Raw genomic sequence first — 27,445 nt, 5'->3', positions numbered from 1 at the left:
TGCGGATGCAGTTGACGGCCTCGGGGCTGTCGGGCTGGGGCAGATCCTCGCAGTTGGGCAGCTTGAGCCTCATCAGGATCATGGGGTTGGACCTGGCAAAGATGTACTCGGTCTGGCACAGCACGTTCTCCAGGATCTCACACTCATCCCGGCACAGGTCCCGTGGTTTGGGGGCAGAGGAGGTCTCGTCGCAGTAGGGGAAGGCGTAGTGGCACAAGGAGGGGATGGCAAACTGGGAGCACTTGTCCGACAGGTGGCTGGAGGTGCCAATCATGGTGAAGGCAGCTGGGAAAAACCACAAGGGTTTGGCTTGGGAACCTTTTCCCTGGGCTGTTGCTATCCCAGAAAAACCCTCACTCCCCACTGCAGCTGTGCAGGTGATGAGCAGGAAGGCACAGCGCTAATTACACTGGAAGTTATTAACCATGCTGATTTCACTGACAAGGAAAATACATCAGGTTTTCATCACAGGATTAATGCTAAGCTCATTACCCAACCCCCAAACACAATAATTTCTTTAATTATTCCTTTAATTATTAATTTTTTTCCTCCCAAATAACTTAGAATAACTTACAAATTCATATAATATTTGGAAACCCAACAGGTAACTCCCAAATTCCTGCACTGGTTCCTTCATGGAAGGCGACAATCCCAATACAGTCCCAAATAACTTTTCAAACTAAATGCTGGAAGATTATGAACTGGTGGCTCCACATGGCCTTTCTTGGGGAAATGAAGCCTTTTTTTGCAATGCTGGCAGTGTTTGGAGACAAATAGGAAAGAGAAATTTGGGATATTCTGACAGCAAGGAAAAAAATTCTGAATATAAAGATGATTACCAGGGCTACGATTGGACCAAGTTAATTTATATTAAAAAAATAGATAATATAATGGTATATATGATATCTATGAATTCAGCAACCCCATCAGCACATCCCACAAAAATAATGGCAACTGGTTCTCCCCTAAATCCAAAGGAATAATACTGCTTGCAGGATTATTTATGCAGCCTTTCCCAGCACCTAAATTATTCCAGCCACACAAAATCAACTAAAGTTTGTCCCCCTTTGCTTCCAAAACCTGCTGGGGTAACAGCAGCACTGAGTCTCCCAGAAGCTGTAAACACACAGCCCCTTCTCCCTGAAAAATCTTTTTTTTCAGGTGTTTTGTGAGGAGCTGGAGGAGCAGAGAGCCCCAGACGAGCTCACGGCAAGAGGGAATAAAGCAAAGCAAAACAACATCGCTGTTTATAAAACTCCAGCAGCTTTTTGGGAGCAGACAGCTGGGTGGAGAAGCAGCCAAGGTGTTTTTACCCACCTGTAATCTGGTTTTCTATCTCCCCCTGCATGTGCAGGGACTCCATGTAGATGGTTCTGTTGCCAATGAAGCGGGCGCAGGCGATGCCCCTGTAGGGCTGGCAAAACCCATCCTCCTCGTACTCATCCCTGAAACCAGCCAGAAACACAAAAAGGTGACTGCAAAATGTTGACAACAATTAGGTTTATTTCCTTCTCTTCAACAAGATCTTGAATATTTGTTTGTTTAAATAGACCCCTTTCATCTGCATGGTAAAAAGTGGCATTTCAGCTTAGCCAAAATACACATTAATGTTGCATGAAATGAGTGCTTTTAAGGCTCTGCTCAGAAATACACACAGCCTTGATTAGAAGAGAAATATAAACTGCCTGGAAAAATAGGATTGATGTTTATTTAAAGCAGCTAACACATAGTTTTCTATTTTTGAACCAAGCTTGTGCTTAATATTGATAAACACAGCACGAAGAGTCATGCAGGCAGAATTTAAAGCGTATATAGAAAATCCAACCTCTGCCAGCACCGATACCTTGGAAATAGGAAATGTTTGCTTAGCCTTTCCTGTGTGGCAACATTTAGTGCTAAAACAGAACCAAAACTGAGACAGGAGTTCTACAGACACATTTCTTTCATCTGGTGCTTTCTTTTAGGCAATATAGGAGACACTTAATCCAGAAATCCAGATGGGAAATTATTTGCCAATGCTCTTCAAACAAAGCAAAGAAAGGAAATAATTACTGAAGACCCAGGCAGACACTGGGTATTCTGAATATTCAGCACTGACCAGGGAGTTTTAGTGGGGTTTTGAGGAGGAGTTTGAGTACATGATCCCTGAAATCCCAACTCATGAATCAGCTCTTTCAATTCCTTCCTTGAAGATTCACTCAGAGATATTTTGCACTGGGATTTTTGGGATGAACTTTCTGGACAGACAGCCCGGCTCTGCTTGAGCTCCCAGCAAAAAACGAGGAGCTTAATGAAAATTTGCTGGTATTTTCTTTGTTATTCCTGCCCAGCCCAGCCATGGCTCTCAAAGTGGGATAAATGATAGTGGAATATCCCTAGGGATGATGACAGCCGGGTAGGGAACAGGTTACTTCCTTTGTGCGCAGAATTCTCCCTCCCCCAGATGCCAAAAACCCAACAGCGGAATCGCACCACGCCTTAATAAGGGAAAAATCAGAGCTTTTTTATTAATCATCTCTGCCATTAAGTTTAACAAAAGCCACTTTCATCCCCTCCTGAAGACCTTGGCTGTGAGAGCTTGGAAATGCAAATCCCGGGGGGCTCTTTGAAGGCGCCCGTTCTTTGTGCGCTGCGCGGGGGCAGCGGCCGCTCCGCTCCCGTCACCGCGGCCAGCGGCAGCTAATGGGATTAGCGGGCACAACGCTGGGATCGCCTTCCAGGGCATCCCAAACTCCCCCCGGGCTCCCGAGCAGCGTCCCGGGATTCCCGCAGAGCTTCAGGGAGAAGCGAAAGCCCGCGGATTAAGCGCAGTAATTTATGAGTGTGAAGGAGAGGGGTGGGAAAGAGGGATGGGAGAGATGGAAACGGGGGCAAGGAGGCTGGAGAGGGGCTGGGAACACAAACCCTGTGAGGAACCCCTGAGGGAGCTGGGGGGCTCAGCCTGGAGAGAAGGAGACTCAGGGCTGCCCCCATCACTCTGCACAGCTCCTGAAATGGATGTGGCACTGGGTGCCAGGGTTTAGTTGGGGCGCTGGGGCTGGGTGGGACTCGATGGTCTTGAAGGCCTCTGCCAACCCAGTCATTCTGTGAATTCTGTGAAACCTCCTCCACGGCCACCTCATTACTGGGAAATCGGTGGGAAAGGCTCCAGGTTTCCCTGGATGATGGTCCTAAGGCATTCCCAAGCACCTTGGAAGCTGGGTTGCAAAAGCACAACCTTTAACTGCCAATTAAACTCTTCATTAACAGCCCCAGGGAAGGCTGAGTGCCTCAGGGGTTCAGGTAACAAAGACACCTGAGATGCAAGCAGGGATCCACAACCACAGCCTTGGGCTCCTGCAGGGGGTCACTCTGGTGACAATATTTTTATCTGTTGGGTCTTGAAGAGAAAAACTGAAACTTGAGCTGAAAAACCCCAACAGCGACTGCAGGCTCTGGAGCTGAGCTCATCTTCTCATCATTACATGCCCAGATAGGATAGAATTATAATTAGTTATAATTAATTATTGGTTTATTATTTTTATGGCATTATATCACCATAAAATCCTTAAGGTTGAAAAAAGGCCGCTCAGATTCAGTCCACCCATTCCCCAGCACTGCCAGGGCCACCACTGACCAGGTCCCCAAGTGCCACATCCACAGGGATCGTAAATTCCTCCAGGCATGGGGACTCAGCACTGTGCCCATGTCTGACCACCCTTTCTGTAAAGCAAATTTCCAAAATCTCCACCCTGAGCGTGCCCTGGCCCAGCCTGGGGCTGTCCCCTCTGCTCCTGTCCCTGTTCCCTGGGAGCAGATCCCAAACCCCTCCTGGCAGGAGCTGTGCACAGCCACAAGGGCCCCCCCGAGCCTCCTCTGCTCCAGGATAAATTTAACATGGAATTTCACTCCGGGACTGCACAAAGGTTCCCCCAAGGATGGGCAGTGAGCAGGGACACCGGCTCACCTGGCTGGAAATGCCCTGTGGAACGGGATTTGGCAGAAAATCCCAAGAGGGGAAGATTAGAATAAAGAGGAAGGTCCGGGATGCCACCAAGGGCTGCAGCCAGGGAATGCCCACAGGGAAAACAGCGGATTAGAAGCTCCTGAGGAGCAGCAACTACTTAGGATTGTTTTGGAAATCAGCTCCGTAATGGGGCAGAAGGGTCAAACAAATGAAAGGAACAGGAGCATCAGGGTAGGACAGAGGGACCCTGAGACTCCGGGGTCCTCAGGACACAAAAAGGGCCGGGAGGTTCCCCCATGGAACAGCAGCTCCCCGAGCCACGGTCTGGGGGCAGCCACAGCTCCCCAAACCCTTTCCCAGCGAACAGATGCTGCCGGGGTGATCACCCTGTGCTTCCCAGACATTCCATCCGATCCCATCCAAACCCAGAGGAGCACGAAGGACCCTGCAGCTCGAACACATTGCCCACCTCCTGCTGCCCCTGGCAGCGCTCTGCCCTTAAACACGGCTATTTTAGCTTTGGCTTTAAACACAGACATCGGGCTTTGGCTTTAAACACACCTATCAGGTTTTGGCTTTAAACATCGGGCTTTGGCTTTAAACACACCTATCAGGTTTTGGCTTTAAACACAGACATCAGGCCTTGGCTTTAAACATCGGGCTTTGGCTTTAAACACCTTTAACAGGTTTTGGCTTTAAACACACCTATCAGTTTTTAGTTTTAAACACAGCAATCGTTTTTTTGGTTTTGAACACAGCGATCACTTTTTGGCTTTAAACACACCTATCAGTTTTTTGTTTTAAACACACCTATCAATCAGTTTTTGGCTTTAAACACAGCCCTCAGTTTGTTGGCATCAAGGCTGAGCCCACGTTCCTTTCCCACAGTCCGTGCTCGGCATCCCTCCCCTGCTCGGTGTGAGGAATCACCGCATCCCTGCTCCGATGCGTTTCTGCTTCTTGATCCTGATCCCGCACAAGAAAAAGCCCCTTTGGCTCCAGCAGGATGGAAATTAGGCCTGACCCAGCAATTAACGTGTTAACACTTACAGCCGAGCTTAAATCCTCCGGATTAAGTCCTAACGAACTGGAAGTCGGTGCAAGCCTGGAGGCGTTTCTGGCTGAGGATGGGCTTGAACCGCTTGTGCAGACTGGGGAGAGCAGGAACAATCCCAGCCCCACCACAGCCAGGATTTGGGCTCTGGGAGCTGCCCCATACCCGATTCCTGTGGAGTCTTTGCTTCTTTTTTGCCAAGAATTAAATGCACAAGACGGAATTTCTTCTTGGGACTCAGATGTTTGTTAGTTCTTATCTCTGTCACAGTCTCACAAACCCTGAGCTCTGCAGCACTTCACTCTAACAAACTGAAAATGGAGCCCCATCTCTGTCTGCAAGGCCTTTTAAGGATAAACTGTCCAATGAAGAAATGACACCTGAATTATTTTTACTTTTAACCCAATAACCAACCTGAAGATAAAAAACCAGCCTCTGCCACAAAACCTCCATCTTATATATTAATAGATATATAATATATATATTATATATAATAGATATATAATATATATTATATATATAATAGATATATATTGCTATATATACCTAGTATTCTAGTAATGTATAAAACTTTAAATTCTATTATTCTATTAATATATAAAATGTAAAACTCTCAGTTTAAATAAATCAATTTTAAATATAATGTTAAATTCGAAATAAAATAAATTTAATAAATATATAAAACTTAAACTGTAAGTTTCCCACCCTGTGATATCACACCCTTCTATTCAAACTGCACACCCACAACCCCAGTTCTACCATTCCATTTTGGAAGTTTTCTCCACGGCCTCAGGTCACTGCAGTGTTCTCCTGGGGGTCAGTGCCTGGCAGCACAGAAATCTGAAATTCTCAGTAACCTGGGCTCCAACAGGTTCCTGCTCCTTGCCCTGCCTGCTCCCCTGAGCCCCTCTGAGCACTGGGTGAAGGACAAAGAGCTGGATTTTAATGACCAACAGATGACACAGCAATATTGATTTTCTTGGTTCACACTGAGCCTGGAGGGGCTTTGTGGCACCACCTCCTCTGCAACTGGTTCCTGAACACAAACCAAAGTTCTCTGGCAAATCCCACTTCCCAACATCCTGAATTTTCTTTGCCAGTCTTTTTCTAAGTTACCAGAAATTGCCCAGATTTAAACATTTCCAGCAAATGCCAACAACAAGTCCAGGAACTCAGTTCAGCAAAAGCTTTGAAGCCAGGCTTTAATGTGAGTTCATTTAGAAGAATTTCATATATTGATAGAAAAACTGAACCTGTGAGATCATGTTATATTTAATTTTACAATCCAGTATATTAAAAAAGCATATTCCAGAGATGCTGTAATTGTGTGGTCATTCCTACCACACCCCATGGATTTCCTTTCCTTTCCTTTCCTTTCCTTTCCTTTCCTTTCCTTTCCTTTCCTTTCCTTTCCTTTCCTTTCCTTTCCTTCCCTTCCCTTCCCTTCCCTTCCCTTCCCTTCCCTCTTTTTGCCTTAAGAAGGATTTAAATCAGTACCCTGCAAGAAAGAATTATAAACACAGAACTACTTTGGATATCTTGAGCAAAAGTGGCCAAAGGAGAGAACAGAACAAGGCAAGACAAAGTCCCAAATGCTCTGAGTGTCCCCAAAGCCAGCATGAATTGAGGTGTAAAATGCAGAGAAGGTTGATTTATGAGAATTAACCAATCTGAAGAGCAAAAGCAAATCAGTGTTGAATTATCTCCCAGATCTACCAAGTGGAGATGGAAAAGTTTTGGCTCTGGGTGAAGACTGCAGACATTTCTTTTTCACTGATAAAGTGAAAGACATTTTGTCTTGCCATTAATTACAAGGTGTAGCAATAAATTATTTTTATGGTTACATAACACCCAGTGCCCCCTCTCTGTATAAACTATTTGTACATTGTTAAATAATTTATATTTTATTCCCTCCTTGTGTTCCAGCTTCACACAGGATGAAATGAAAGGGTTTTGACTTGGCAGATCTCCCTTAAAGCAAACAGATGAATAAAATTCTCTCATACTTTCCAAAGAGCAAAACCCAGTTCCCTGTGCCTCACTTGGAAAATGGGAACACCTTGGCTCTGTTTCATGATAATATTTCAGCAAATTTCTGCATTTCACTTTGCAAAAAGAAGAGAACTGCCCAGACCTCCACGTCATTGTGTAATTTAGGGAAAAATTCTGGGGAGTAAAAGCTGTTGCTGTTTGACACCCCTTGAAAGGCACAGGGCAGCCAGGACTGAAATGGGTCACTGGGAAAGCAGAGGCAGAGAGTAAAAAATTCATTGTGCTTTGACATCATTATTGAGTCCCATAGCACCTCTGAATAAAAAATAAAAAAATAAAAAAAATAATAATAATACAGCCTGGGATAGTGGAAAGTGTCCCTGCTTCTGGCAGGGGTTGGAATAAGATGATCTTTAATGTCCTCCTCAACCCAAACCATTCTAGGACTCTGTGATTTAAAAAAAAAATGAAATAATTTAATAATTAAATAAATAATTCTATAATATCTGCCTAAGGAATGGCTTTAGTTAGTTGTTACCTCACTGTTCAGACTGATGGTTTCTTTGAATGATGTCTCCAATCCAGGTATGGATAAATAATCCAGAATTCCTGTGGGTTTAGGATGCTGGCTGAATGGATTTGCAGTGGGATGGCAGCAGGGAGCCCAGGCCAGCACTGAGGCCACATTAGGGCCACGAATTAGAGCTAAATATTGATCAAAAATCAATAAATCAGCCTTGAGATTCAGCTGCAGGGATGTTTTTTCCTCCTCAATGTCCCTTTGCTGCCACAGCTCCTGCAGGTGGGGTGGCTCAGCAGCTGCAGCTGCTTAGGGAAAGCCTTGGGAGCAGGGTTTGGATCTTCCTGGCAGATTCCTGACACCATCACTCCGGATGAAATACAAATGAGATTTGCAGAGTTCTGGCAATGGCAGAACTCCTGGCACTGGTGCTTTGTTTGACAGAGCCATTGTCAAGGCACCTTTGGAAGCTCCAAGTTTCGAAACGCAAAGGGGGAAAAAAGGTGAAATGTTTTTGAGGAGCAGTCAAGAGGGGTAAGATTACACCTGCTGAATGTTGCCTCCTCTCTCAGAGGAGAAAAGCCCCAGGAAAATGCCCTCATCCTGCTGGATTCCCTCCTGGAGCCACAGGAGCCTCACCCACCCTCGCCCACCTCTCACCAGGCACAGAGCTCCAGGAGGGAGCTTGGGCTGGAGCTGCCAATCCTTCCATCCCAAAAAGGATGGATCCCAACAAAATCCCACAAATCCGCAGCTGCTCTGTCTTGAGAGATCCCAGACCCCGTGGCTGAGGATCTGAGAGGCCTTGGAAGGGGATGGATGGGGCTGGAGCCCATCCCATCCTCATCCATGTCCCACACACTGCTGGGAACTGGATACCAAGGCCAAGGGAAGAGAATTCCTTTAAGAGCTTGGCCACATCCTTCAGGAGTTTTTTTGTCCAAATCCCTCCTAGCTAAATATTCAGAATTTAGGCTCCAATTATGCACATTTTGGTTAGACTTGACAAGGTTTCCCAGCCCTAAATTCTGACAATCCACATTCTGATGTTCTAGAAAGCAACATCCCAACCCTTCCTGGGTATCAGAACACTGCAAACGCAGCTTTGAACCCTTCAAACTGATCTAAAACCTGCAATTTTGAACCCCACAAAATGAGTTTCAGCCCATTTTATCTCTCCCTTACTCTTTCCTGCTTTCCCTTATTTTCTGGAGTCACAGCTCTATTTCTGCTCCTCCCTCCCCTCTCCTTCCTCCTAACATTTAATTTGTCTTCTCTGCCTCAAATAGTTCTTTCTTCTGGTGACCTAATATTTTAACCTTAAGCCTGATGAGAAACAGACTTCACAAACCTGACACTTGAATTAAAAGTGAAACACATGCCTCAGCACAAGTTAATTAAAAATAATACCTATAATGTTAGCTTGTTTAAGCCATTATTTGACCAGAAATTTGCACCCATCAATAAATGGAGCCCACAACTGCTGCAAAAATAACAGCAAGCTCCAAGTTACCAAAATTAGCTGGTTTAATTCTTTTTTTATTTCACAGATAAAAAGATCTCCCTGATAGGAGAGGGCAGCCAGAGGGGGTCAGGCTCTGCTCCCAGAGAACAGGATGAGAGGAAACAGCCTCAAGCTGTGCCAGGAGAGGTTTAGGTTGGATATTGGGAATTTTTTTTCATGGAAAAGGTGATCAGGCATGGGGACTGGGGATGGTGGAGTTCCCATCCCTGCAGGGATTCAAAACCCCCGTGGATGGGGCACTTGGGGGTGGCTGGACTCCATCCCAGAGGGCTTTTCCAAGCTAAACAACCCCATGGCTCTGTGGAATTCCAGACTGCTTTAAGAAAATGGATTTTCCTCAAGAACCTTGCTGGGAGTTAGGCCTGGCTGGGATCACAGAGCTTTCCTCAGCAATGGGGGATTGTTGGGTTTAGGAGCATCACAAACTTGAGCTGGGGCTAAATCCAACCTCATTTTAAGCAGCTGGGCTCACTGAATTATTTGGTCAAGCCTCACAACCGTGAAAACATTGGAAGCTCACAAAAGCTGCAGCTCCATCCTAAATCTGCCCCACAAATCCCACACTGCCCCACAAATTCCTCAGCTGGGAATGGCCAGAGCTCTGAAGGGATCCCACAGATGATCCCAAACTGGAATCTCTGCAAAGATCCTTTTGGAGATAAGAAACTCCTTCTTAAGACAACAAACACCAGGGGAAATTGGCTCCAGTGGGAATGAGGAGCTGTCCCTCTGTGCCCTCATGGAAATGGGATAAAGCACGGAGAAAAAACCTGTTTGTTTTCCTTAAAAACATTTTCCCTCTCTCCAGAGGCTGCTCAGACCTGAGTGAAGCAACCACGCTCCAGGAACCAGCCTGGGACCAAACCTCTCACATTTCATGAGGCTGGAATATTCAGAATTTAGGGTCCAATTTATTCACATTTTGTTTATCCTTGAGAAGGATGCCCAGCCCTAAATTCTGAAAATCCTGCTTTGAGGAGAGAATTGTGAAAAAATGGCACTTTTCTACTCCAAAATGGGACAAATCCCTCCCAAAACTTCGGTTTCTAGGAAAAAACTCCAGCCAGTCACTGCCTCTTCCTCATGTTAGCCCAAAAAAGTGAATATGTTCCAACACACCTTCCTGTCTGTTTTCTGGCAGCAGCGTTAAAAGAATCATTAAGTAAATTCTAAACCCTTTTTTTTTTGTTGGAAAAATCTAATTTTTCAAGGCCAGCAAGTTTGAAACTCTACAAGTTTAAATTGTTTGTCTGAGTCTGTAGAAAACATCTAAAATGCTGTCCTTTCACAGCCTTTTTACAGCCAATAATTGGTATTCAAGGTGAAAAAAACCCTTTTTCACCCTCCACAACAAGCACATTTTAAAATTAATGTGCACAACGTTTTTCTGGACCAAAGTTTTAGGATATGGAATTTCTTGATATTTCCTAACACATAAAACTATCCCAATTGCTTTAATTAGTTTTATCTTATTATTCCAGTGTGCCAGCACTTGAGAATAGGAATCCCCTGGAGGTTTGCATCAGGAGGAATTATGTTAATGTGCCACTGGGAATGGATCACAATTTTTAAGGCATTTTACACCTGATTATTGGGGTGTTTTGATGCAAATTAAAGCATGTCTGCCAGACTTCCTACCTGTGCCACCAACATTTCAGCTGCAGATCTGGAATTAATTGGTACTGATAAGCTCAAATGCATGATATGGCTGATATTAATGCATTCTCCCCCTGGAAAAATATTATTGAAGATAACAGGCTTGTTTCTAGAACCTTGTTTTAGTAACAGCTGTTCTGGCACACTTGGCAGTTGCACTGGATCAAATTTTCAAGCTGGGTTTTATCTCGGAGTGGGTGAAATGCTCAGATCAATACTCACTCTTGTGGTGCTCTTGTAACATAAAACATGGATTTTGCAACTGCATAAAAACACGGAGGATTAAGCCAAACATCATTTAAAAGGCAGGCACCCCCTCATGCATGCATTTAGAGCTGGAAATCAAAGGAAACCCTGATATTCCTCCCCTGCTGCTCCTTTGATCCAGCCTAGGAACTTTGTTTTGGCAGGACCACGACTGCCTGTTTTGTCTGCAATGCCAAGGATGGAGCAACAATCCATGTTATTCATGGAAAATACAGAGTTGAAGCCCAGAGTTCCTCAGGTTTAACCCCACAGAGCTGAGATTGGACCCTAAAACATTCCCCAGAGCCTTCTCTCACGTTTATCATTGCTGGAATAATATTTTCTCTCATTATCTTTTGCTCCTTCCCAGTCTCCAAAAGATGGGAACATTCCTGGGAGGGCAAATCCTCATCTGATATTCCTGGGCTAATTGGCACCTGTTGGGGAGGAAAAACTGACACCACCAAATTTAAAATAAATCCTGAAAAATTACCACGAGGAGCAAAAGCCAGACAAGGAGATTTCCAAAACCGTGTCAGAGCTGCCAAGAGTGCAAAAGAGGCTTTGTGATGCTTTCAAGTCCAAGATGAAGAGTTTCTGCTGTAATTCACATTTGTTTCTCACAAGATGGAAATGGTGGAACTGTCACCAGAGTTAAAGGTGTTAAAAGAGTTAAATTTATCTCTTAAATGCAATAAAATAGTTTCTGTTCCAAAAGTAGCTACAGAAGACATGAGAGGGGAATTGCTAAAGGAATTTAAACACAGGAAGGTTGAGGCAGTTTCCATCCCAGAGCTGTAGAAGAAACCTGTCCATGATCTCTGCAGAAAATCCTGGGCTGTCCATCCTGGGAAAACCCAAATCACATCACATCTGCTGGCCTTACAGCATCCAAGGCAAACCATGGAATGGCTGGAATGAAGCCCAAACAACACAGGATTGGAGCTGGGGCAATTCCCAGGAGCTTGTGGAAAAGTGACCTCTCAGGGTCACCTTGGCAGAGTCAGGAGTTGGGCTGTAAAGGGAGAGGTGGTTGTACATTTAGGATCCTAAAGGGGCATCTGACCCCAAGGCACGAGCATGTTCAGAAGTTAAAGACAGATCAAATCACCATGACACCTTTTTTCCCCCAAAGATGTGCCCCAGCTGATTGAAAACCACCAGAAGTGAGCAATAGCCAAAGAGAGAAGTTCTACACCAGTGGGGACTGCAGTGGTCCTGATGCCTCAGGTTTGGCTTTTCTATTTTCACATTCTGTGCTGCTTTAGTGTGTGGGTCTGGGCTTCACATCAGGGATGGTGAGCTCTGTGCACAGAGCAGGGAGACAAAACAATTCCTGCTCCAGCTGGGCACCAAGGACAAATGATCCAAATCTCAGCCCCAGAGCACAAACACCGTGGGCTGGAGAGAGAAAAACAAGCAGGGTGGGACTGCAGGGGCTAAAGCTGGAATGGGACAATGAACTGCAAGGTGCAAATGGAGCAGAACTGATCCCAGTGACAGAGCCCGTGCCCGCTCGTGCATTTTGGGGCCATTTTGGTTCATCTTGGGTGCAGCCCTGGCTGGGCTCTTGTGCTGCCCAAGGGGGATCCATGGAGGAGATGCTTTGAATGAATCCCTGCTTTATTCTGGAGCTCTGCCCAGCCTGCACAAGGCATCAGTCCCTTCTCATTTTAAGTCCCCCAGATCTCTAAACCAGCTGTGAACCTTGAAATGGGACTGCCTTGCAAAATGCTCTTGGTGCTAATTGCTGGGCAAAATAATGAGTCCATTCACCTGGAGCAAAATCAGGAGGGAGAGAAAATGTGTTTGTTTTAAGTAAATTCACCCACACAAGAAATTTTGGCTGGGGAACCACAGCAGGGTAACATTTGTGATTCATTTTTGCTGAGCACTGATCTTGGCAGGCTCAGGCACCAACAACAGCATCCAAACACCAGCTCAGCTGATAAGTGCTTTCCTTCCTCACCCAGGTAACGACACATGTTTTCCTGTTAACAAGATCAATAAACTTGACACACTCAGAAATGGATGATTAACTCCTTTTACAGTATTTGAGGTGGCCTGGGGTTATTGCTTTGAACAGCCAGAGCTGGAACGTCAGGAGTGGTTTTAATTATCAGGATAAATAATGTAACACCTTATAATCTTCTCCCTTGCACTGCAGGACTTTGTGATGGAGCTGCACACACTGGGGGTGAGTAGTAACTACACAGAGGCTGGCTGAGCAGTGATGTTATCCTTGCAGGAAAACTCATTCCCAAGGTTTTACACCCTACTGTAGTCATGAAAGCCCCTTGGGTCACTACAGATTTACTCCCACTTTAATGTTTTTACTGGGCTGAGTAAACACTTGCCCCAACACTGGTTCTCCTGAAGGCTGCAGAAGCCTGGAGTAAAATCTTAAGTTGAGCTTGAAATTGAAAAATAATGGGTTTGGATGGGATATTGGGAAGGAATTGTTCCCCGGGAGGGTGGGGAGGCCTGGAACATGTCCCCAGAGCAGCTGTGGCCTGGAAGTGTCCAAGGCCAGGCTGGAGCATCCTTGGGTTGGTGGAAGGTGTTCCTGCCAAGGGATGAGCTCTGAGGTCCCTTCCAACCCAACCCATTCCATGACTGTGAGGGAGGGAAGCCCTGCAGCTGCCCAGCTCCCGGCTGGGACAGGGATCTCAGGGACAAGCTGAGCGCCAGGAGCCAGCTCTGGATCCTGATCCCAGCCTGGGATGTCCCAGCAGGCAAAGAGCAAAGGCTCTGAAGGGAGCAGGGCCCCAAAGTGTCCACAGAAAGGAAGGATTTCCATACAGACAGAGAGGACTTTTCATGTGGCTGAAAGAACGCCCAGGACAGGAAACAAATCCATCCCACAGAGCCACAGACGCTGCCTCTCCCCCTGACAGTGCCCTGGCCTTGAAAGGCTGTAATAATAATAATAATAATAATTATTATTATTATTCCTACTTTTTGTTCTCCTGAATAATTCCTACCACAAGCAACCAGAGCTTTCACTGCAATGTTTGAAATGTTCCATCTTCATTCATTTTCCAGCCCACTGGAAGGGAGGCTGGCAGATAAACCAGAAACCTGGTTTACCTGGGCAGGAAGCTGTGCCCAGAGCTGAGCTTTGGATCTGCTTAACCTGCAGCACATCCCTCAGTGCTCCTCCTTTCCCCGGCTCCCATCAACACAAAACCAAAAGAGCAGGATGGGATTTGCTGAAGGAATATCAGCAACAGCTGGGCACTGAGGTAAAAGCACAAAATGAGACAGAGATTGAGATTTGCCCACTGAGATTTTACTGCTGGCTTGTGTGAGAGGTTTTACTGTGACCACAGAAACATTATAGGCCTTTAAATAGGATTTCCATCCTAATTAAAGGCCTTATGGCCCAGGGGAACCTCAGAGATGACCTCAGATATTATAAATGAGCTCTGAAATGTGTGAGAAGTTCTTTTTTCCACCCAGCCACTCCCAGGAAAGCTCTAGAGCAGCATTTGGCCACCAGGCACTGCAGGGATTGAAGCAAAACAAGGACTTTGAAAGCCACTTGTTCCACCTGAGAGATGTTCCATTTTCTCCTCCAGAAAATCCTAATTAAGCCACAATTTCATTTGTCAGTTTTCTGATTCAGTTACACTGAACTCATGACACCATTTGACACCATTTTACACCCAGGTTACAGAATTATTCCCCTTCTTCCCTCCTCCACCTTCAGCCCTTTCCACTCTTCCCCAGGAGTAAAACATTGGGCAATAGAGGCACTGGGGACCAGAAAAACTCAAATTATCTGTTCTCTTGCAGCACTGAATCCTTGGAATGACTCTGAACCCACCACAGGCTGGTGGGGAGGGAACTCGGGGACCTTGGTTTCAAATAATTTAATTTTTTGTTGTGTTTTATTTTTAACTGCATAAGGTAGACCAGGAAACCCCCAAAACAGAAGAGAAAGCTCCCAAAGCCTGGGACTGAGGTGTATTTTCCACTGTAAAATACAATCTTTGTCCCCAAAACAACACCTCCCACCTGTGTTTTAGCAGCTCTGCAGGGACAGGCCGCTGAAGAAGGAGCTGGGTTGGGTTCACAAATCAAACAACACATCAGTGATTTTCCTGTGCTGCCCCAAGCATAACAAAAATCAGGTTTAATCTCACATGAACTAGAGACTCTCTAAAACATCAGTTTTCATTTGTCCTCTTTGAGCACACAGCACACATTCAGGCCAAGTCTTTCCAAAGCCAGGCTCTGCTGAGCCAGGCCAGCATGGCAGAAATCCACTGTCACTGCAACATTGCCAGATCTTTCCTCACAGCCTTCAGCCTCAAAGAAATCCCTCTAAGCCACTTAAAATGTCCTTCTGATTAGAGCTAAACGAGAATTTTTTGATTAAACCTGTCTCAAAGAGCAAACCCCAGCTCCTGAGCACTGGAATGCTTCACCAAAACCCAGCGGTTTGGCCCCAAGTGCTGCTGCAAGCTTTTAGCAGCTCCACCAGGGATTTTGGGGTTGGCTTCAAAAGAGCTGTTACCTGGAATGACCACATGAAATATGGGAAAAGCAGATTATACCTCTGCTCTGAAGCACTGCCAGCATCTCCCTCCTCTCTGCTGGCTTAGGGGCTCTGCAGTTTTCATTTTCTGACACCAACGCTTGATGGCCTCAGCTTGCTTCCGGCAAAAATAAAATCAAAGCTTGCTTTTATTAATAAATAACAAAATATTTGTTAAAGTTTAAAAAAATAAAAAATAAATATTTAAAATAATAAAATATTTGTTAAAGTAGTTATTAATTAATAATAAAAGCAAAGTTTGGAAGCTCAGAATGTTTACTCAAGTCCAATAGTTTTGTTTCCAAGCAGAATTTTAGGATCAGCCTTAGTGTGGAGTTTAGGAACACAGATCCCCTGTCCTGGGGGGTGAACTCCAACCCAGACAAAAAGGGTGACACCCAGGAAAAAGGCATTAATGGTTATTGTGTTTGAGCCTTTTTTGTTATGATTGAATGTGTGAGATGGTAGTTTTTGTTTGGACTTAGATGTTTATTAGGTTTTATTTATATTACAGTTCTATAAACTGTGAGTTTTATAGTATTTTATGTTAATAAACTAAAAAATGAAGTTGTATTTTTTTATAAGGCTTTTTAAGGATAAACTGATTAATTAAGAAATGATACTTCAATTATTTTTATTTTTAACTTAATAACTAATTACTTGTGGTTTGTAATGCGGACTTTTTAACATAATTATACAATATTACCTAAACTTATGAAGAAGGTGAAGGAGGATTAGCTTCTGTTATAAAACTTTCATTTTGTTTTATATACATTATTATATTTTAAAACTAAGTTTTCTACCGTGTGATATTATACACTTCTATTTAAACAACATACTTTTAATTTTAATTTTATTGTTTAATTTTGGAAGCTTTCTTTAGGGTTTTAGGTTAAATGTAGTGTTAGTGTTTGTCAGTACAGAAAGCCTAAAATTCTCTGTACCAGGGTCCCAACAAATGGGAACAATATTTGGCAGGTTGGGCTGTTTGGTTTGGGTTTATTATTGGTCAGGCCCAGACTGCCAACTAGGCTCAATGATATTTATTATTTTTTACAACATTTGAAGAATATCTCCATGAACACAACAGCCTGCAGGAAATGATCAGCAGAAATAATGCAACTTTCCAGCCTTTCCTGATTTACTTTTTTGCCTTTCTGTTGTCAAAAAAACTTCAACATTATCCTCATTTTGCTCCTTTTTAAATAAATCAGGAAAACAGGCAGAAAGTCTGTATTTCAGGGTCAAATTATGTCATCACAGGATTTCTTTAGTGCTGTGGAAAGACTGATAACCGAGATATCCCATTAGAGAGAGGAAAGTTTATCCTATATCTGTACTTTACTTATCAGTCCCCTTGGAATCATAGATTTATAAAGGTTGGGAAAAATCACTGAGTCCAATAAATAACCAGGGGAAGGATTTGAGAATTTCCTGGATCCAGGGTTAAAAAAGGCAATAAGGTCTTGATATATATATATATATGAATGAATATAAATAAAGTCACCAATATATAAATAAAGGCAATAAAGATAGAATGACAGCACAAATGCCTCTTTCAGTGTTATCCTCACTCTCAACTCCCCCAGTCCCCAGGATCTGGCCACAAATCCCACGTGCCAGGCCAGGGAATCCTTTCCTGATGGAAATGGAAACCCCAATCCCTCAAACCCTGACTGGAGCATCCCACAAGGGCCACCTCCACCCCAAACATTTATTCCCATCTGCAGCTGCTCTGGGGACCCTGCACAGAAGGAAAACCAAACATTAATGGCACACTGTCTGCCCCTTGTGCTCCCCGTGCCCAAGTCCTAATGCACTTCACTCCCTGCCTAAAAAAATATTGACACCTCTGTAATGAATTTGTTTTCAGATAATGCAGCTCTGTCTGCCGGGGCTTTCCCCCGTGCCACGTGTGGGCAGGAGGGGATTTGGTTTGCACTGCCCACAGATAAGGGAGCACTCCAGCTGGCATCTGAAGAAATGCTTATCTGGCACCCTTTTAAAAGCCAAAAGCACTTTCGAAGGTCAGTCTTTCACCAAACTCCAGGCCAAGTTCTTTTCTGTAGGTTTGCCACAGCATAACAAAATACAATTTAAGGCTTTTCCTGGCAAAGAACTTGGCTGTTTGCAGCACTGCTCACATGAACATCAGCGGGTGATGCAGAGCCACAGCAGAGAGGAGCAGGGGGATTTTGGGATGGAATTCCTGCCTCGAAGGGTGGGGAGGGGCTGGGATGGAATTCCCAGATTTGCTGTGGCTGCCCCTGGATCCCTGGCAGTGCCCAAGGCCAGGCTGGAGCAGCCTGGGACAGGGGAAGGTGTCCCTGCCATGGCACGGGTGGCACTGGGTGGGCTTTAAGGTCCTCTCCAGCCCAGCCCAGGCTGTGATCCCATTCCTTTTTCAGGCCCTGTGATCCCATTCCCTTTCCTGTCCCTGTGATCCCAGTCCCTTTTCTGTCCCAGGCCACTCCTGCAATAGTTTGGGCTGCTCCCCCACGCCAGGTGCCCTCCAGCTGCAGCAGCTCCAGTTCAGGCCCCTCTAACACACCTCAAACCTGACTTTGGCTCAGGTTCCCACGTGTCTGGGAGATAAGGGGAGGTGGAGAGGCAAAGGAGCCTGGGATTCCCAGATAAGGTGTATATTTAGCTACCTAAGTACCCTGAGGTGATAAAACACCCTGGAATAGGCTCTGCAGCCAATTCACTTCATACAAGACCTGACCGTGGCTTCCCGAATTCTGTGTTACATTTACCCAAAGGTTTTCAGTTCTTTTTGCTCGCTCAGGAAAACCCAAGAGCACGAATCCCAAAAACCTGAGCACCCTCAGCAGCCACTTCATGGTCTCCAGCACCAGAGCAGAAAAATCCAGGGAAAGACAGTGGTGGTGCCTCGTGCAGGCTGGCCTAGAGCAGAGGCTGGGCAGAGTTCCAGAATAAAGCAGGGATTGATTCAAAGCATCTCCTCCATGGATCCACCTTGGGCAGCACAAGAGCCCAGCCAGGGCTGCACCCAAGATGAACCAAAATGGCCCCAAAATGCACGAGCGGGCACGGGCTCTGTCCCTGGGATCAGTTCTGCTCCATTTGCACCTTGCAGTTCATTGTCCCATTCCAGCTTTAGCCCCTGCAGTCCCACCCTGCTTGTTTTTCTCTCTCCAGCCCACGGTGTTTGTGCTCCTGGGCTGAGATTTGGATCATTTGTCCTTGGTGCCCAGCTGGAGCAGGAATTGTTTTGTCTCCCTGCTCTGTGCACAGAGCTCACCATCCCCTGATGTGAAGCCCAGAACTGCACACTAAAGCAGCACTGAATGTGAAAATAGAAAAGCCAAAACCTGGGGAATCAGTGGCACGAGAGAGATAAGTGTGCAGCAGATCAAAGAGCCCCTGGAGGGGACAAGGGCAGCTCTCCCTGGGAACATTCCCCCTGCAGCCCTGGCAGATAACCTGCCTGAGCCCCTGGCAAACTGAGGGGGAATTATTTGCCCTGGGATGAAGTAATGCAGCAGGATGAACATGGTTTGTGTCAGCATCAGCCACTCAGGCTCCCACCTCACTCCACGTGGGGCTTTTTTCCCCCCAAAATATATTTATGTTGGCCTCTGCAAGGAATATCCCACCTCAGGGCTGTGTCTCACATCCCACAGGGCTCTAGGAATGAGCTGCTGCACCAGCACACGGTGGGACTGTAAAAGATCCCGCAGCAAAACACCTGGGAATTGTGTCCAGCCCTCATTCAAAATTTCCATCACAGAACAGCAGGAGGGAGTTTCCGTGCCAGCCACAAAATGTGGGACAGGCTGGAATTCCAGGATTCCAGGAGCCAAAGCTGGCACCAGAGTGCAGGGACATCACTCCCAGGATGCTGGGAATCTGTTCTGGGCTCTGGATTGGCATTTTTTCTTCTCTAAATTTTACCCTCTGTGGCCAAAAGAGGAAAGTCTCTGTGTTCCTCTTTGAAATCCACAATCACACACAGAGTTGGCCAAGCCTCACCTGGATGCTGGCCAGTGCTTACACATTTTCTTGTTGCTGGCACACAGAGCCACTGTACAAAAAGATCTGTTTTACTAAAAAACCCAGATGTGTTTAGCTGAAAGTTAAAAAAAGAAATATTAAAAAAAAAAAATCTCAATGACTGAAAAAGATGGGAAAATCCAGGGGGGGGAGTTGTGGTTTCTCAAGCCTTGCAAGCTATTTATTTCTGGGAATCACAAACCCCATTTCATTTTATGAATCAGATGCTCCTTAAAGTTACAGCCCTCTTGTCTCCTCTTTTCCCCTCTCCTCGTTCCCAGTGGTTAAATAAAGAACAAAACAATGCCATATTTAGGATATTTATATATAGAAGAGGCTCCATGAAGAACAAAAGGACTGTTCCAGAGGAATATTGGCACCAGCATGCACGTATCCCACTTGGGAATATATCCCTCACATCCAGGTTAAACCTCTTCAGAACATGCTCACAACACAATAAATAATAAACACAGAGCATTTTCCTGCACTCTTCCCACTGGATTCCACTCCAGCAGGGTTTTTCCAGCTCATTTTTACACCAGCCCATGCAAACTGGCATTTTCCTTTTCTCCCTCACTGCAGCTCTTGTGGAAGTTCTTGCCCCAGATTTCAGTGATTTGTGCCCAGCATTTCTCCAGTTTGGGGTAAGCACAAAACCAAGGCTCAGGGGAAGGGGAACAGTGGGGAATGAGACAAGAAGAACAGAAAGATTGGGCACAGAGCATTTCCCAGGCCACAGGATCTCTGTGGTGACATTAAAACCTCTGACCCCAGGACTCTGCTGTGCTCTGACCTCGCTCTGTTCTGGTTCTGATCCCTGCAGCCCCTCCTGAGGTGAAAACACATTTCTGTGTCCTGCAGGGACCAACCTTGCCATGCATGATGGATAAAAGGGACTTTCAAAGGGATGTGCAGCACAGAAACATCAAAAATAACATTAAAAATCTGGGGTTTGAGGGAATTTTTGAGAAGCAATGGCTACAGTGCAAATTCCTGGTTTAGAGGAAGGTGTCCATGGCAGGGGGTTGGAATTAGGGGATCTCTGGGGTCCCTTCACACCCAAACCCTCCTGGGATTCTGGGATAAATTTGTGCACAGTGCACAGACACAGAGCAATGCACAAATCCACCAGTGAACCACCAAAATGCTGCCTTTGATCTCCCTAAAAATAAAGTAAAAATATAAAATCAACCCAATGTGCCTTTGAATTCAGAAGTTCATGGAGAAAAGAATCATACATCAGCCTTTTCCAGCCAGAGCTCCCTGCCCTCCCAGGCTGCTCTGGAGGTGCCCTTGACACAATCCACACTGTGGAAAGGATTCCAGCAGCTGGAGAGCCTGAGCTGCCTCCTGGGGACACATCCAGCTGTGGGACATGGACATCCACACCATCCCCACATCCCCTGAGCTGCCTGCAGCTGGCCCTGCATCTGCAGCACCCAAAGATATAATAATACAATATATTATATAAAATTATTATTTTAAATATATTATATTATATTATATTATATTATATTATATTATATTATATTATATTATATTTATATTATATTTTAAAATATTATTCTAAATTTTATATTAAAATTTAGAATATATATAATATTTCTATATAATATCTATACAACATTATACATGTATATAATAAAAATTTATATAATGTATTTAATTTTTCTGTATTATATCTATATAACATCATATATTTATATAATCTTTACTATAGCTTATATAATTTTTATAATTTCCAAAATTTTGTATTGTATGTTATATTAAATATTTTATAGTCTTTTTATAACCTTAATACTTTTTATATTGTATATTATATTTTATTCTGAATAATTTTATATTAGTTTTTCTATTATTTTAAATAATATATTTATTTTAATATTATGTTTATTCTAAATATTTAATATATCTATATTATATTTATGTTTTTATATAATATGAATAATTATTTCTTTCTAAAGCACAAGTAGGGCTTGTTGGACTTTTTTTTTTAAACAAAAAAGCTAAGTGAGAGCAGCAGAGCAGGACCAGGGAATGTGATCCCAGGGGTTCACAGAGGGAGGATGATGAGGGAGGACAGCCAGGTACTTCATCTCTCACCCTGCAGCTTGAAAACTGCCACAGATGGGCTTGGTTTGCATGGAAAAAAAGAGCAGAAAAATGAATATCATGGCTACAATTTCATTTTTCAACTTGTACGGGGAGAAGGCGACACGAGAGTCGCACAATCCAGTCCCCAGGACATTCTCTGCATGCAAGGAGCAGTAAACACAAAAAACCAGAATTTGAGGTAATTTCCCTCCTGCATTTCACAAAATGCAACTGAAGTGTGATTAAATTTCTTTTTTGGTTACAAAATCATCATTATTACAACTACAAAATCAACTATTAACGAGAACATCTCCCTTTCTTTTCACCTTTCCACATCCTTTGTGTGTATTTTAGCTGGTTAAGTTGTGAGGGGTTTTTTTGGAAGGGGAGCAAAAAAAAAACCACCAAACCCCTTGCCAGAAAGAAAAAATGAGAAAAAAAGATTCCCAAATATATTTTGTTTTAAAAAGTGAGGCAATCCTGAGTGGCCCAGACAGTGAAACTCCAGCCCAGCTCTCTGTGCTCACACTGCTCTCTGTGGGCTCTGACCACCAAGGAGGTGGTGTTTAACCCCACAAATTCCAGAAACCCCAAACGAGGTGGGAGCAGCACAAAATCCCCATTTTCTCACCTCATTCATTAAGTCTCCAAACTGCTGGAGAGCCCAACAGCCCCCAAATCCCAGAGCAGCAGGAAACTTCCCTCCCCAGAACCCCTCAGAATCACCAAACAGCTGAAACCCCCTGAAACCCCAGCAAAGAGCTCCCCTTCCAAAGCAAACTCCAGGATCCCACAGCAGCACCTTCACAAGGGGAGATAAAACCACATTTTAGGCTGTTCCATTAGAGGGCATCCTACAACATCCTTTTGTGGTCAGAGGCTTCTCCTCGTTCATATCCTCTGCAATAATTCATGGAAGGTCTTCCATAAGAGCCAGGAATGTTCACACTCCCAGGGTTTTCATCCCTTGTAATTGCATTAATTGCATTAATAGATGAATTTTCTGGTTCAGTTGGGTCTGTGTTTCCCTCCCCTCATCAGGAGAGGTGGATTTTCAATATTTTTCCACAATGTGAGATGTGAATAAGCACCACAAAACTGATTCCAAACCTCAGGACCGCCAGACATCACACTTGAGAACAAAAAGGCACTGAAAAGGTGAGCAGGTTTGATCAGGTATTTTGTAATTAGAGATAGAAGTGAATATTCTCACAAACGGCCCAAGACAGAAGCTCCACGGCCAAAAGACAATGTGGGGAGTGCTCAGAGCCTGCAGCAGGAGCCAAACCTGAGCTCCAGGACACAGGGAGATATGGTGCAAACAGCCACTGCTCCCACCCACCTACTCCATCTTTAAAAAAAATCTTCAAAAAATCTTTTCAGGCAGTTTATTAATACAGGTACAGAGAGACGGACACAGTTTACGACCCTTAAAATCAGCAAGAAGCCCCTGGGCAGTAAAATCTGTTTGTAGTGATAAATATTTCCCTGACTGGGCTGTGACATGGATGAAGTACCTGTAGGTGCACTGAAATCACTCCACAGACTGAAGGCACCAGAGGATCCAAAGGTAATGATATTGCAAATTAAGAAGTCTGGGGTAAGAAACAGGAGTTGACACGGTAACATGAAAACATCACTGCGAGACAGATAACTCAGTCACAATAAATTACCATCCTATCTGACTTAAAAAGCAGAATGGAAAAGTGCTCCTGTCACACCACATGACAAATGAACTCCTGACTGCTGAAATGCAAGATTAATGAAGGCACAGAAGAGACATGAAAGGACTTACGAGGATCCTGGGCTCGCTGTTGGCGGGGGACCTGGAAAAGCGACAGAAGAAAAACAGCAGGATGAGTTACGGCAAGGTAGCAAGCAGGAAGCTTTTGAAAACCTTTTAAAAGATAAAAGCACCAGTCTGTGGTGCTGGCTGCGGTTTATGGAGTTGAACAGAGGAGTGGCAGCCCCTCAGCACCAAAGACAAGGCTGTATTGGCTGCAGAACATGACACGAGGACAATAAACAGGTGAGCAGCTCACCCTCCTCTTGAAACTGCCTTAGGAGAACACCTAATGATTAATTTCTTATCAGAAATCAGAAAACATGGGAGATTTATGAAAAAAAAGATGAAACTCATCACATCCATCATTCCTTGTGTGTTATTTGTCCAGTTCCAAAGAGGATTAACCAGGACTGTGTGCAAATATCTTCATCTCAGTGAATTATTTCCCCCTGACCGTGGAGGAGGAGGGGGAGAAGACACACAAAACCTGTTTCTTGTTTGGAATCTTCTGAGTGGTAAGACCAGCTTTGAAGGCAGTTATCTCAATATAAACTTGGGAGAATGAGTGCTTATTTTCCCTGACAGGTATATATGGGTCTCATCTCAGGCCCTCAGCCTGCAGTGCCAGCTGAAGTTTCTCACTCACCAGACACAGAGGTCGCTCAGAATAAAGGAGGATTTCTCCTCTGGTCTGAATCTACCCAGGTACCCCATTAATGGGGGCTCAGCCTGGAGAGAAGGAGGCTCAGGGGGCCCTTGTGGCTCTGCACAGCTCCTGACAGGAGGGGACAGGCAGGGAGGGTTGGGCTCTGCTCCCAGGAACTGGGACAGGACGAGAAGAAACAGCTTCAAGCTGTTCCAAGGGAGGTTTGGATTGGATATTGGGAAAATTTCTCCTCCAAAAATGTTGGAACAGTCTGCTCAAGGCAGTCACCATCCCTGCAACTGAGCATGTGGCACTTGGAACATGGTTTAATGGTGAACATGGTGGCAGCGCTGGGCGCTGGTTGGACTGGATGATCTTAAAGGCCTTTTCCAACCTGAACATTCCATGATTCTATGAAAATACAGCTGTTCTGGCACTCCCATGGATCCAATTATTTAGGAAACCTGTGGATGGGTTAAAAGGGCAGAGATGCCAGCCCTGCAGGACAGACAGCAGGGTCCAAAATCTCTCTCAGGGGTGTCCCACGGCTCTTCAGCTCCCCAGGAGCTTCATCCAAGCTCCATCCAAGGCACGTTTCTGCCCTGCCATCCTAACACCCTCTCTGGGAAGCTGATTTTGAGTCAGCTCATGGATTCCTGGGCTCTCTGCATAACCCAAGTTCAATAAGTTTAACAAACTTGGCTTTTCCAACCTCAACAACGCCGCCACACCAGTGTGCTGCTTTCCCCTGGCCAAACCCCTTCTCCCAAGCAAGAGCTGGGTCAGTTGATGAGGAGCAGACTCACCAAACTTGACGAAGAGCACGCCGGTGGTGGACACAGTCCTCCTGCCGTTGGTGGCCACGCACTGGAAGTAGCCGGTGTCGGTGGTGTCCAGGTTGCGGATGCGCAGGCGGGAGCCGTAGGGGGTGGCTCGGAAGGAGATCCTGCGCGGCTCCTGCACCACGGGCGCGTCGTTCTTCAGCCACCGCACCGTGGGAGGGGGGTTCCCTGACACCTTGCAGTGCAGCTCCGCCGTCTGGCCCAGCGTGGTGGTGATGTTGTTCATGGGTTCGTCCAGCGTCAGGAAATAATCTGGGGTTGGGGAGAAAAGAAGGGGGATGAAGGGCTCCAGAGCAGAGATGGCATTGTGGAGAAAGCTCCTGCTTGTCTTTGGAGGAGACACAAAGGAGGTGGATTGTCACGGATATCTTTTATGAAAAATCCTTTCCTTAGGATTTTTCCTCCTGAGAAGCTGAGAGGCCTCAGGAACAAAATGTAAACACTGATTATCTGCTGCTGTGGAATGCAACAAGTAAATCTGTGATTGGTCTCATGTGGTTGTTTCTAATTAATGGCCAATCACAGTCAGCTAGCTTAGACTCTGTCTGAGACACAAGCTTTGGTTATCATTCTTTCTTTTTCTATTCTTAGCTAGCCTTCTGAGGAAATCCTTTCTTCTATTCTTTTAGTATAGTTTTAATGTAATATATATAATAAAATAATGAATCAGCCTTCTGAAATATGGAGTCAGATCCTCATCTCTTCCCTCATCCTCAGACCCCTGTGAACATGGTCACAGTGGATAGCAGGGTTCCCTCTGCTGTTTAACATCTCCTATTTGGCTTCATTTAGCACAGAAAAACACTGCTGCTCTTTTTTCTTTTCTTTTTCCTAACTGAAACATGGAAAACATCTCAGCACTCCAGTTGTTCATTTTGATGCTGACCTGCCTCTGCTCATTCCAGAATCCGCCAAATGTAGGAACATATGGAAGGAATCATTCAGAAGTGCAAAATCCTCAACCCAGAGCAGCTGTGGCTGCCCCTGGATCCCTGGAAGTGCCCAAGGCCAGGCTGGACAGGGTTTGGCGCTGCCTGGGACGGTGGGAAGTGTCCCTGCCCATGACAGGGGTGGCACTGGATGAGATTTAAGGTCTCTTCCAACCCAAACCATTCCAGGATTCTGTGATCCTGTCTCCAAGCCATTCTTAGTGACCCACAGGCTGAGCAGATAGCATGTAGTCCATGATTTTGTAAGCACCAGCTGCAGAGATGAGGAATAAGGATCTGGGAAAGGAGACTTCATTCTCACTCAGTATTTCCATGGCTGAGAGTACTGAATGTTACCTCCACTCTGAAATAGGGCTCATGATTGAAAAGTCAAATGAAATTAAATTTACAAAGATGAATCTCTCCTAGCCCATTCCTGAGCACTGCCTTCTGTCCAGGGCTATTTCACTGGGCATCCCTCAGGAGAAGGCCCATTCCTCATTCACTGTATTCACCATTTAATTAAATCCTTTAAAGGCAGGGAGGGAGATGGGTTGGGGATGGGGAATGGAATCCTCAGGCGCTCATCTCCATGTCAGAGGTTCAAAACTAATGGTGGCCACCATCAGCTGCTGGCTGTCCCAGCAGGGTGGCCAAGGAATGAGAAATCCCAACTGCATCTGGCTCCTGAACTCTCAGAGCCAGACCAGGAGGTCAAGAAAAGCCAGAATTGGGCAGTGAACTTGGAATCACAGAATTATTTGGGTTGGAAGGGACCTTGTAGTTCCTCCAGTGCCACCCCCTGCCATGGCAGGGACACTTTCCACTATCCCAGGTTGCCCCAAGTCCTGTCCAACCTGGCCCTGGACATTTCCATCCCCAAATTGGTGCTGTGCTGCTTGTGCTCCATCACTCTCAAGTCCACCTGCAGTTCACTCCAGCAAGAAACCTTCCTGAAAGTGTGAAAAAACCCTCCAGCACGTTCCAAACCAGCTCAGCCACCCAGCCTGCCTAAGTAAGCCACTTCCCTAATTATTCCTGTAATCTTGGCTTGCCCAGCTCCTCCCTTCATTATGGTTTGTGGAGAGCAGTATCTCTTGCCTTTGTTTTTAATCTGTTTAGCACACAACTTACCCTGTGTTTGCACAGCACTTTGAACAAAGCCTCCCTGTCCTCACCTGGTCCCAGGAGCCATTTGGGACAAGCATTTGGCACCCAGGCCCTGCCCACAGATATTTTTTTTTCCACGTGTATTTTTTTCAATTAAGTTCTAATGTGCAGGTGTGAAACTGTGCTTCTCTCAGGGAGCAAGGGACAGGATGAGAGGGAACAGCCTCAAGTTGCACCAGGGGAGGTTTTGATTGGGAATCAGGGAAAAAAATGTCCTGGGAAGAGCTGTAAAGTGTTTAAACAAGGTGCCAAGGCAGTGGTGGAGTCACCATCCCTGGAAACATTCAAAAAACATGTGGAGTGGCACTTGGGGACATGGTTTAGTGGTGAACATGGTGCTGGTTGGACTTGGTGATCTTAAAGGCCTTTTCCAACCTGAACATTCCATGATTCTATGAAAATACAGCTGTTCTGGCACTCCCATGGATCCAATTATTTAGGAAACCTGTGGATGGGTTAAAAGGGCAGGACAGACAGCA

General features: G+C 45.1%; 1 protein-coding gene across 1 annotated transcript in view; it reads right to left on the bottom strand.

Annotated features, from left to right (window-relative positions):
* Positions 1-27,445, bottom strand: part of ROR1 (receptor tyrosine kinase like orphan receptor 1) — a 49,093-nt gene that overhangs the window by 11,572 nt on the left and 10,076 nt on the right. The window contains exons 2-5 of the mRNA XM_031058555.1: positions 24,832-25,119; positions 23,389-23,419; positions 1,318-1,445; positions 1-285 (exon numbers count right to left, since the gene is read on the bottom strand). The exon at positions 1-285 is cut by the window's left edge and continues 3 nt beyond it. Of these exons, the coding sequence (XP_030914415.1) occupies positions 1-285; positions 1,318-1,445; positions 23,389-23,419; positions 24,832-25,119 (732 nt within the window). The remainder of the gene's footprint in view (positions 286-1,317; positions 1,446-23,388; positions 23,420-24,831; positions 25,120-27,445) is intronic.

The sequence above is a fragment of the Geospiza fortis genome, unplaced genomic scaffold, assembly GCF_000277835.1.
Source record: "Geospiza fortis unplaced genomic scaffold, GeoFor_1.0 scaffold396, whole genome shotgun sequence".
Taxonomy (NCBI): domain Eukaryota; kingdom Metazoa; phylum Chordata; class Aves; order Passeriformes; family Thraupidae; genus Geospiza; species Geospiza fortis.
This window is presented reverse-complemented; position numbering and strand designations above follow the sequence as displayed.